Below are 13,006 nucleotides of genomic sequence, written 5' to 3' on the forward strand. Positions count from 1 at the left end.
TGTCAATGGATAGAAAAATACTCATCTTCAGGAACGCAAAGTCATACTGCTCAGGCCATTAGGCCCTACGAGTTGTGTGATAGATAGATAGATAGATAGATGGATAGATAGATAGATAATTGACTTTACCACACTTGTCCCAGACTTACATTTCCCCAGTAAATACACAAGTAACATGAAATCAGAATCAGAATCTAACTCCTACCCTACTGAACTAACTAATAAGCGAGAAAGGAAAGAAAAGAAAAAAGGCTCCGTACTGATCCTTGGAATGTAAAGACTTCCACTATCCGTAACATCAGCACTTGGTGGAGTAGAGTGGTTAGCTCTTTGCCCCCAGGAATTAAACAGGTACTGTACTCGTATATGGTGGAGGCTGAGTGAACCTCATGGTCATGTGTACCTTCGGAAGGAAATCCCATTTTTTCCCTGCCTTCTTGACTTCCTAACGTGGAAGTCAAACCCGCGTCTTTTCGGGTCAACCGAGCACGCCTTACCACCACGGCCAGGCAGTCCATACTAACTAATTTCATTTATTTCATTTCAATATAGGCACCTGAGCCAAGGCCCTTCTTGGTGCAATACAGATAAATTACAATGGTGGCTATATTCACAATGTAATTACAAAATAATATACAGTAAATATATACGAGTATAATTTAACATGATGTAATATATAAAATAGGACAAAGCTTCCTAAACATAATTACCATACTACTACTACTAATAAGCCTATACGTAAAATATATATCGTAATACACAACATAAATGGGCATATTGCATTCTTAATACAATAATTAAATAATACCTTTGTGGAAATTAATATAAATAATATTATTAAAATTCATGTTAATATTACTAAATGTGTAATATTTATGAGCCTTGTGAGGAGAATGTAGTAGATCGTACGTAGTCGTGTAAGGGTCGGTTCTACTGTGTTCTAGCTCAAACGTGAAAGGATAATTTCCGTTCGTCTACTCCCGGGTAGCGATAACGGCAGCATAAATCGTTGTTACCAGGCGCGTAAATTTTCAGCCACTTCGAGGGTTCGATAAGACTAACCTGCTGGGAAAATCTTGAGAGCTGAATATTATTGATAAAAGCCCATCTCTGCGGTGTAGTGGTTAGTGTGTTGACCTGCCACCCCCGGAGGCCCGGGTTCGATTCCCGTCTCTGCCACGAAAGGTAAAAGGGCTTGAACGGGGTCCACTCAGCCTCGGGATGTTAACTGAGTAGAGGGGTTTCGATTCCATCTTCGAAGTGGTTTTCCGTGATTTTCTTCTTCTTCTCCAGGTAAATCTAACTCAAGGCCAGGGTCGATTCCTTCCCTCATCCTTGCCTATTCCTTCCAATCATTCCATTCCCATAAGGCTCCTATTCAACATAGCAGGTGAGGACACCTAGTCGAGGTACTGCTCCTCCTCCCCAGTTGTATCCCCAACCCAAAGTCTCACACTCCAGGACATGGCTCTTGAGGCGGTAGAGGTGGGATCCCTCGCTGAGTCCGATGGAAGAACCAACCCTGGACGATAAACGGATTAAATAAATAAGTAATAATAATACTGATGGAGCCTCCGTGGCTCAGGCGGCAACACGCCGGCCTCTCACCGCTGGGTTCCGTGGTTCAAATTCCGGTCACTCCATGTGAGGTTTGTGCTGGACAAAGCAGAGGCGGGACAGGTTTTTCTCCGGGTACTGCGGTTTTCCCTGTCATATTTTATTCCAACAACCATCTCCAATATCATTTCATTTCATCTGTCATTCATTAATCATTGCCCCAGAGGAGTGCGACAGGCTTCGGCAGCCGGCACAATTCCTATCCTCGCCGCTAGATGGGGTCTTCATTCATTCCTTCCATTCCTGATCCGGTCGAATGACTGGAAACAGGCTGTGGATTTTCAATAATATTGATAAAAACATGATACATTAGCAGGGATCGGTATTGTATTGTAGGCATTTAATCATGAATGCTTTCCTTGAGTTGCAACATTCACACCACCCTCTCGCGTCTAGAGAATTGAGGACACATTTTATGTCAAGCTTTCGCGAAGAAACTCTACAAGGGTAAAAATTCAAAACCTATTTGGAAATCATCCCAAAAGGGCCTTAATTTTCTAATTTTAATTTTACAGTCATCAAACATAAGTCATAACTTGTTATATGTACCCTTTTATCGGAAGCCATCTCGTAGCATAATGGCTACGGAGCTCGCTTCGTTTCGCGAGGTACCCAAGGTACCCAGGTTCTAATCCCCATTATTCCTGATATTCCTTTACTTTCATAATTAGCTGTTGTATTCATCTGAATGCCTTATTTTACATACGTACTTTTATCGATGCTATGTTCCATTCAAATGTTTAATCACAATATTATACCTATTAGGAAAATGCTTCATTTATGTGCTACTTACAGAATGTGGTGTTATGATTAATTCACTTCATCACTGATCTGCATTTTGGACTGTCGTCCAGGTGGCAGATTCCCTATCTGTTGCTTATCTAGCCTTTCCTTAAATTATTTCAAAGAACTTTGAAATATGTCGAACTATTCCCTTGATAAATTATTCCATTCCCTAATTCATCTTCCTGTTTTTATTTGGGTCGTCAGTCCATTGACTGGTTTGATGCAGCTTTCCATGCCACCCTATTCCCTGCTAAGCTTTCCATTTCTACGTAACTACTACCCCCCATTATCTACTCTGATCTGTTTGTCATATTACTACTAGGGCAGATCAGAAAATAAGGTGCACTTCCCAGTTATGGCCATTTATTACACCACCTATACAACAGCAACACGACTATAACGACATACACTGTAACGTCACTTTTCCACATAGTTTCCAAGAGACTCCAAACATTTCTGCGAACACACAAGCAACTTGTCGATGCCGGATGCATAGAAATTTCCACCAGCGTTCTGCAACCACTCGGAGACAGCGGCCTTCTCCTCCTCATCGGTTTGGAAACGTCGACCACCAAGCTCCGTTTTGAGCTTACCGAACAGATGAAAGTCACATGGCGCTAGGTCGGGACTGTAGGGTGGATGTTGCCAGACCTCCCACTTGAAACGCTGCAGCAGTTCTGTCGTTTGGCGGGCCTTGGGAGGTGTTGCGTTATCGTGCAACAAAATCACACCGGCGCTCAGTTTCCCCCGGCGCTTCTCTTTAATCGCTTTACGCAACCGGTGCAACGTTTGACAATACGACGCCGCGTTGATCGTCGTTCCTTTCGGCATGAATTCCACGTGCAGCAAACTCTCCATGTCAAAGAACACTGTCGCCATAACCTTACCGGCTGAAGGTTGAACCTTGGCCTTCTTTCGCTGTGGTGATGAGGGGTGCACCCATTCCACTGATATTCGCTTCGTTACTGGGGTGAAGTGGTGGACCCACGTTTCGTCGCCTGTGACGATTCGCCGCAGAAACCCGTTGCCATCTGCGGCATAGCGTTGCAAAAATGCCCGGGGGGAATTGGAAACGTTGACCCTTGTGCTCATCGGTGAGAAGACGTGGGACTCATCTTTGACAAAGCTTACGATATCCAAGGTCCTCGTGAACAATGGCAAACACACTGCCATATAACATGTTCAGCTGCGTCGCGATTTCTCTCAGTTTAATGCGCCGGTTCTGTCTAATGATCGCATTCACACTGTTGACCTTTGCACGGGTCTTGGACGTTGCGGGCCTGCCTTCCCGATGGTTGTCCGTGATATCCGTGCGCCCGGCTTCGAATTGCTGACACCACTTTACGATACCTTGCCGCGAAATGGCCCGCTCCCCATACACAGCACTAATTTCATGATGAATGTCCGTGCAATTCTTCCTTTTGGCCCATAGGAATCGGATTGTTGCACGCACCTCATATTTGGAGTGTACGTCCAGTTGACGCGCCATTGCATTTGGCCACTATTCCCACAATACTAGACGAGACACCACAGCGACCTGCCTAACAGACGTGTGGGCAGTGTCTGTTCCTTTCTCCGCTGTGCCCACGTTTGCGACACACAGCGCGCTGCTGCAGCGCGTTGGTGCAACTAACCTTTTGATCCACCTACGTACCTCGGTCTATCCCTGCCGATCTTACTGTCTACACTTCCCTCAAAAACCAACTGAACAAGTCCTGGGTGTCTTAAGATGTGTTATATCGTTCTCTCTCTTCTTCTAGTCAAATTTCACGAAATCGTTCTCCTCTCACCATTTCGATCCAGTATCTCTTCATTCGGGGTTCGATCCATCCATCTCACCTTCAGCATCCTTCTTTAACACCACAATTCAAAAGCTTCTAATCTGTTTCCTTCTGAGCTAGTTATCGTCCCTGTTTCACTTCCATACAGTGACACGCTTCACACGGAAGCCTTTAAAACATCTTTCTAATTCCTATAGCAATGTTCGAAGTGAGCACATTTATTTTTAGGGCTTTCTTGCTTGTGCTAGTCTGCATTTTATGGCCTCCTTACTTCTGCCCTCATTAGTTATTCTACTTTTCCTCTTTGATTACCTTCACTGCCTCTTCTACATAAACACTGAAAAGGATAGGGAAAAAACGACATCCTTGCCTCACTCTTCTATGGATAGCTGCTCCTTTTTCATAGCTCTCGACTTTTATCACTGCAGAGTGATTTTTGTACAGACTGTAGATATTTCTTTCTTCTCATTATCTGATCCCAATCACCCTCAAATCTCAAATAGCTTGTTCCAATCAACATTATCGAATGTCTTTTCTAGATCTACGAATGCCATGTATGTGGGCTTGTCCTTCATAATTCGAATCTCTATTATCAGACGTAAAATCAGGATTATTTCACGTGTTCCTACATTTCTTCTGAAGCCAAACCGATCTTCTCACAACTCAGCTTCAACTTGCCTTTCTATTCTTCTGTAAACAATACGTGTTAGAATTTTGCTAGTGTGGGATACTAAACTACTGTAATGGTGCAGTAGTTTACATACTTGTCAACACCTGCTTTCTTTGGAGTAGGTATAACAACATTCTGTCTAAAATCGTAGGACAATTCTCCTGTATCATTCATCTTACACACTAAATGGAATAACCTCGCTATGCTGGTTAATTCTAAGAAAGTCAGTAATCCAGAGGATATGCCATCAATTTCAGGTACCTTGTATTTACAGTATATAGGTCTCTTAAAGCTCTGTAAAATTCTGGCCTAATAACTGCGTCTCCCATTTTATCAGCACCGACAGCTTTTCTTGTTGCAGAACCTCACCATCAAATTCTTTCTCTTGAGAGAGTTGTTGGATATGTTCCTGCCACCTTTTTGCCTAGTCTTCTTTCCCTAGAAGTGGCTTCCCATACATCTGGTTTTCCTTCCTCCAAAGGTTTCCTTGATTTTCCTGTACGCAGCCTCTACATTTCCTACAACCATACAACCTACAACATCCTTGCACTTCTCTTTCGGCCATTCTTCCTTAGCTGTCTTGTACATTTTACCTACTTCATTCTTTATGGCCTATATTCTTTTCTACCCTGTTCATATTGCATTCTTGCATTTTCGTCGTTCGTTAATCAGGTGTAATATCTCAGGAGTTGTCCACTGATTCTTACTTGATCTTCCTAACCTATCTTCAGCAACCCTACTGATCTCATTCTTCACGAAAATCCATTCTTCACCTATTGCGTTTCCTTCAGTCTTTTCATTTATTAATTGTGCAACATGTTGCTTGAAACAATCCCTCATACTCTTTTCTTTTAACTTGTCTAGATCCCATATCTTTGCATTCCTTCCTTTCTTCAATTTATTCAGCTTCAGATGGCATTTCATGACCAACAAGTTGTGGTCAGAGTCCACGCCTGCTTTTGGGAAGGTCTTGCAATCTAACACCTGGTTTCTGAATCTCTGTCTAATGATAATGAAGTGTATGTGACATCTTCCAGTGTCTCCAGATCTCGTCCACGTACACAATCGTCGTCTGTGGTGTTTGAACCAAGTAGTAGCAAGGACTAAATAATGACCGGTGTAGAATTCTACCAGCAGCTCTTTCATACCTTTGTCCCAGTTCAAATTCTCCTTCGGCATTACCTTCTCTTCCTTGACCTACCACTGCATTCCAGTCTCCCATCACAATTAGATCCTCGTCTCCTTTTAAATATTGTATTGAATCGTCCACCTCTTCATCATCTGCTGAACTAGTAGGCGCATAGTCCTGCACTATAACAGAAATAACTTTGAAATTAAAATAAATAAAATGACAAAGTCTAATTGAGGCTGAAACGAGGGTACCTTCCACTTCGTATGTGGGAACGGGCGCCTTGTTCACTCTACTACGAGAACGCATTCCGGAACGCTGGCTTACATGACAGCGTATAACTGGTGTAAGAAAATGTAAGCGTTAAAACCTCGACAGCCCAAATGGGTATTAATTTTGAACCCGCATAGATTAATCTCACGAAATCTTGACATAAATCGTTTTCCGTAACACTGCAGAACTCCTCTTAGGCTTGTTGGTGATAATCAGCTGATGCAAATACAGGAACATAAAACGATCAGAATGAGCTTCATAAACTTGAATGTAGATAGCACCTCAGTCGAAAAAGTGAAATCGCTGAAAATTAGTCTACCCAACCTCGTACATCGGCGTCTAGCTCCGGGTAGCTACCTACCGCTTACGTGGAGGCGATAGCATGCGACCCAAAGTACCAGGTAATGTACACCTCCAGGTAGTTTACCTCCCGTGTAGCTGTCCTCTAGTCGACCAAAATATTATGCGTGTTCGAGTTTGGAGATCGTTTTTGAAATAACCAATAGGCCTACAGAAAATTCAATTACACCCTCATTTTCCTCGTTTCATTTCACGTTTTAATTTATATTTTAGTATATTTTTAACACAAGTGGGATGCAAGAAGTGCCCCCTTTTTAAGCGTGTTTCAACCATGCGTCAAATTTAAGACATTGCTTTTCCAAAACCCGTCATCTGATAGAATTCAAATTTTAACAAAACATATACTGGGATGTTTTGTACATTGTTTATACATTTCAGAATTGTTTATTTCCAAGAAAAAAATTGTTATCAGTTTTGTAAGGCAACATTTTCTCGGTTCAAGTGGGTTGGAAAATTGTGTTCGTGGCCGCGTCATGATCTTCTTATATCTATGGTTTCCATGATTAAGCTGTGTGACTGTGAAACAGGTCTATTTAAATTAATTCCCTATCTTTATATCAGTCTGTGTTTCTAGTGGATGGAATAGTATGGATGCGTAGCCGACCGATGCAGGGAGAGTCGTGCGACTTCGCCGCGATAGCTCAGGACACCGCGCTATGCCACGCCTCGATGCAGGGAGAGTCGTGTGACTTTGCCGTGATAGCTCAGGACACCGCGCTATGCCACGCCTCGATGCAGGGAGAGTCGTGCGACTTCGCCGCAGTAGCTCAGGACACCGCGCTGTGTCATGCCTCGATGCAGGGAGAGTCGTGCTACTTTGCCGCGATAGCTCAGGACACCGCGCTATGCCATGCCTTGCTCGGAGTTGAATCTACTGATTACAAGTAACATTAGCTTCACCGTTTGTTTAAATGATTCCCCCGGTATTTAATAATTTCCTATGATTAGCATTTAAACAAAGAGGTCATGAAAAACATTTTCCAACAGCTTTTCTTATGAGTGCAGTTAAAATCTGATCCATCTCATTGTACCCAATACAAATACAAACTGATAGAAAGAAACGTAAATAATTTACGTATTTCACAGTCATACAGTATAACCATGGGATCCATGGATATATAAAGATCACAACGCGAACAAGAATCCAATTTTCCAAACCCCCCCCCCCCCGGGAACACGAAAATTACTTTACAAAACTGATAGTTTCTTTCTTGGAAACATAAAATTTTGAAATTTATAAACAATACAAAATCATCCCAATGAATACTGTGTTAAAATTTGGATTCGATCAGAAGAAATGTTTTGGAGAAAAAATATCGCATATTGGACGTATTGTTGAAACGGGCATTTTTGCGTTCAACCTGCGATAAAGAATATTAAATTATAGACTAAAATTTCGAAATCTACATGATCTAACGTGAAATGAAACGAGGAATGTGATGGTATAATTGGATTTTCTTCGGGAAAATTAGTTATTCCATAAACAACCTACAAACTCGAGTGCACATAATATTTTGGTCGACATGTTACCAGCAGATGATTGAACCCGCCCTATATGGTATTAAACCTAATACTGATGTCTCTAGCCAAAGTGCACAATAATATATTATAAAGGTAAGTTTTACTGTGATATTGTACTATATTATCGTAATTTAAAGTTTTATAATGTTAACTAATATTCTCTATTAATATTAGCTGGTCCCGTCGTCTAGGTGTTATGCAACTGCGTGCTACCCGGAGGCCCCGGTTCGATTTCCGGCCACGTCATGGATTTTTACCTGGTTCTGGACTCAGTTTCGAGGTCCACTCAGCATACGTGATACCTGACGGCAACGGTCTAGAAAACCAAGAATAACGGCCGAGCGTATTTGTCGTGCTGCAGGCCTATGGGCTGAGCATCGGTCGCTTGGTCAATCAAGTCGATCAATTGTGTCATTATTATCAACTCATCACCTACAAGCTACCATCGTGGCCTATATCAAGGAGGCTTTGCTTTGCACAGGTAAAATATTCCGGAAGAACATGTCGGGTATAGCCCGAGAAAAGATGGCCATTCTTCTAGCCGGAGTGTGGAATCTTAGGAGCATAAATCGTTGTATAATTTAGAAGGGAAGTGGATAGGTTGTAGTTAGACTTAATTGGTATAAGTGAGGTGCAGTGATAGGATGTGTAAGATTTCTGATCAAGCAGTTTAAATACAGAAGTTATCTTATTATACATAAGACAGTAGAGCAACAGAAGTTTATATGTCCAAGTGTGGTGTGTTGTGTTGTGTGTAAATCAATAGGTGTATGTGATGTCAAACACAAACACTCAGTTCCGGAGCCAGGGCAATTAACCAGACGTGGAGAAATCTATCGGCCTGACCGGGAATCGAATCCGGGACGCTCTGGACCAAAAGATGCTACGCTGACCATTCAGCCAAGGAGATGGGTATTACTGGATTTCTTCCGTTAGTTCCTGTTAAACTGAACTAGCAAAGTGAAAACAATTATTCTCATTGTAATCAAAATTGTGTGCCGTTTGTACGTACGTTCAAGTAGTCAAGCATTTTAACAAATACATTTAATGAGCTTATGACTTTCTAGCTTTAAGAGTAATTATTTCCTATCACTAGGACTGCAAATGTATTCATTTTGTGATTGCTAACTGGTGAAAAGTTATGGAATAAATTAAGAGGTGGCAGTCAAGACGGTTCCTTTTCTTCAAAATTTATGCCCCATTCTCAATTTTTAACAATTTAATAATTTCGTTCCTCACAACTGCTACAAGTTATCTCTCGTCGTTAGTTTAATAAGTAGAATACTTTACCTGGAAAGCTAGCAGTGCTGGAAGAGCTTGTGTGTATACTGCTATCTCATTCTTGAAAAGTGCATCTGACTTGAAGGCTTGTCTCTTTGCTGTATTCTGGGGTAGACATTTGCAAATTATTGAGCGCGTCCAAGACTCAGGTTCACAATCCGGGAGCGTAGTTGTTCCATGTACTTTGACCCTGTACATCATGGCTGTGTAGTTGTCCCCACGACCAGATCCCGTTGTTACCTGAAAAACAAAGAAACATAATTCTAAACAGAAACTGTATATAATAAGTGAGAGAAAAACCCCTCGTGTAATTTTGTGTCAATTCTCCTAATCATACTTGACCAGATAATTTGCTATGTTTCGGCTTCATTCTTAAACAAGGTATAATGTTATCAGCTACATTGAGGCCTACTAATATTTTGCTGGTTGGTATCGTATTGTTTATTTGGTTAGTTCTAGATGAAGCACCAGGTTGTGCCAAGTTAACCAACATAACTTGAGTAGATGACCGCATGCTGTTGGCCAGTGGAGGCTACTACAACTAAACTCCGGCTCAGGATACCTGTTCAGTGATTCCTTCGTGCAGCTGGAGATAATGGTCAGGATCGGCATCGTTCAAGACTTGAAAAATAAAATAAACGACGGAATAATACGATTTATGTGGAATTCTGTTTACAGGACGTGAATTCTAATTGTAAAATTCTGATATGTATTGATCAGGATTAGAACCACGATAGACTTAGAGAAGAAAGAAGTAAAAAATTCATTCTAGCGCGTAAAAACAGAAAAATATTTGAACTGCAATCATTCTTCATCCGGATTCGATCTTGTTATTCGTTATTATATGCACATTGTGTACAGTCTGCCAATGTTACCATTACATTATTTATCAAGATGACAGATAACCCTACTCGATCCGAGGTAAACTGACTCCCAGGGCAGCTAAAATGGTCTGCCTAAAATGTCACGTGCCTTCTCACGCACATTTCAATTATTCATAACAGGTGTGATTTTAATACTACATACATCGAAGAAAGCCATCTGCATATGGCAGAATTAAGGAGTAGTTAAATAATGCAGGCAATGCTAAAATTAAAGTAAAACACGTACGTAGCAAAATCAGAGACGTTAATAGTTGTGAAGTAATCATGGTAGGAAGGAAATTTTGATGCGATATTTCCAAGGTGTTCGTGTCGTTGGGGAACACTTCTGGGTAGAATCAGAACAATGTATTTCACCTCTTGTATTCTGTAATACTTGCTATACTCTCCTAGACATAGCATTGATCAGGTCATCCTGTCTGTCTTGGTCGAAGTCGTTACACTCCTCTTCTACAGCTCCCTAAATATCTTGAAGTGCTGTATATGAGCATATGCGTTGCTTGATGAACCTTTGAGTATATCCTAAGAAGTTCATTGAGATTAATGTTTGGAGACATCGCAGGGTAACCCTTCCGTGTGATTTCGACCTGTTGGACATTCTGACTGACAATGTCAACCCGATGAAGGCGAGCATTAACATCCTGTGAGACACATCCTAGCTAAGAGCTTCATGAAATGGATGTAAAATTTGCATGTGGATGTCATCCCAGTATCTGCTGTATGTCATGGATCAAGCATCAGTAGGCCACTGAGAAAGCGGGAAAATTATTTTAGAAGTCCCATTGTACGGGAACGTCAACATAAAATTACATTTACGTTAATATCCCCCTTGATATTGCCATATGAGGTTCTCCAGCTCATACTGGGCTGGTTAATTTCCTATGTCTCGGCTTCGTTCTTGAACGAGGTATAATGTTATCAGTTTCGAGGAGGCCTACTAAAATTGTAAATGCTGGTTGGTATGGTAGGTATTGATAATTCAGTAAGTTCTATTACTTGAGCAGATTACTTGAGCAGATGACCACGTGCTGTTGGCCGTTGGAGGCTACAACGACTAAACTCTGACTCAGGATGCCCGTTCAGTGATTCCTTGATTTTAGATGTGGTGCTCCTCGTTATTAACTTTCGAACGGCTGCTCCGAGTCGGTAAAGCTTCGTACGTTGAAAGTCGCGTCGTGGAGAATCTGATTTTCACACTCTTCAGAGAGATATATACTTTCAAAGGGATATCCTAGTGCACTAGGTGAGAGATGGAAATTCTTTTTTATTATCCAAAGAATCGTTTATCCAATTTGAACCACACTCCGTGCGATACAAGTATAAACTTTCCTCAGTCTTTTCCCAGTTATTCCCGGGGTCTATGAAGCAACCCAGGCTCATTTTCAACTCAGGATCGACTGGGATTCGAATATCAGTCGTTCGGGCAAGAAGCCAGCACCTAAGCTACTGAGCTAATCACACCGCCAGATAGAATTATACACTATGCGCATTAGTATTTCTATGATATAGGTGTTATGAAAATAAGATGCGATCAAAATTTGAGCATCTCTTCGAAACAATTGATTTTTGATCCGACTTTGATCGAACGTTGAGAGATGGAAAGTTATTTCACAAGTAGTTGACTTTGTTACATACGAGGTATGTGTGATTCAAGAACTGTAATTTGCAAATTGTACGCCAAGGACGTACTTTATGACCTTCCTTACATGAGCGTTGAATGTATGACAGTTACAATAACATTGTATTAGAATGAAAGTACATACACAAATACATATTCGTTACATAATGCAATGTTTTTGAGCGCTCAGTCTGAAGTCTCTGAGAATTAATTTTGCACCTCCACAACCCTCTACCTGAAACCAGCTCTTCAGTTCCACGCCTCTTATCTTTAAGTCATTGAAAGCTGAGTCTAAACATCGTTGTCTTTACTTCCCATGCTTCTGTTACCGTCCATTACCAAGTCCATTATTTTCCTACGTAACCTAACCTCCTTCATTCATTTAAAGTCAAGAATTTCATGTTTGGTCCGTATATAATAATTTCGTATGGCTATTTATAGCCAAGTGCAGCCCTTGTGAGGCAGACCCTCCGATGAGGGTGGGCGGCATCTGCCATTTGTAGGTAACTGCGTGTTAGTGTGGTGGAGGATAGTGTTATGTGTGGTGTGTGAGTTGCAGGGATGTTGGGGACAGCGCAAACACCCAGCCCCCGGGCCATTGGAATTAAACAATGAAGATTAAAATCCCCGACCCGACCGGGAATCGAACCCGGGACCCTCTGAACCGAAGGCCAGTACGCTGACCATTCAGTGTTTGGTCCGTATTGAATAGAGATTACAAAACAATAAGTTAAATTTTACAAAATCCACCTTTTCAATACAAGATATTATGTTGTTGATAAAATTTACAACATAATTTATTAAATGGTACCGGTTTCAACATCCATGGACGTCATCATCAGTCAAATAGGGTCATTATACAAAGATACACATTAAAGTTATAACACATAAAATTGACCCGCATAATTAAAATTATCAATAACAAGTTAAAATATAAAGCATATGTATGCTAAATGTCCAGGTTTGATTATATAATTAGCACAAGATTGACAACTTGTTAGTCACTAATAAAATAAAAATCGGAAGTTGGGAAGCCTCGTAGAAATAAGTTCTAAGTCATTGACAGTTTTACCTTTTTTTAGATTTGGG

At 41.2% G+C, this 13,006-nt stretch overlaps 1 protein-coding gene across 4 annotated transcripts in view; it reads right to left on the reverse strand.

The window, feature by feature from the left end:
- LOC136862877 (uncharacterized) overlaps positions 1 to 13,006 on the reverse strand; it is a 267,146-nt gene that overhangs the window by 90,788 nt on the left and 163,352 nt on the right. For all 4 annotated transcript variants that reach the window (XM_067139152.2, XM_067139150.2, XM_067139151.2 and 1 more), the window contains one exon: positions 9,428 to 9,658. In XM_067139152.2, coding sequence (XP_066995253.2) covers positions 9,428 to 9,658 — 231 coding nt within the window. The remainder of the gene's footprint in view (positions 1 to 9,427; positions 9,659 to 13,006) is intronic.

This window comes from Anabrus simplex, chromosome 2 (assembly GCF_040414725.1).
Source record: "Anabrus simplex isolate iqAnaSimp1 chromosome 2, ASM4041472v1, whole genome shotgun sequence".
In the NCBI taxonomy this organism is placed as follows: Eukaryota; Metazoa; Arthropoda; class Insecta; order Orthoptera; family Tettigoniidae; genus Anabrus; species Anabrus simplex.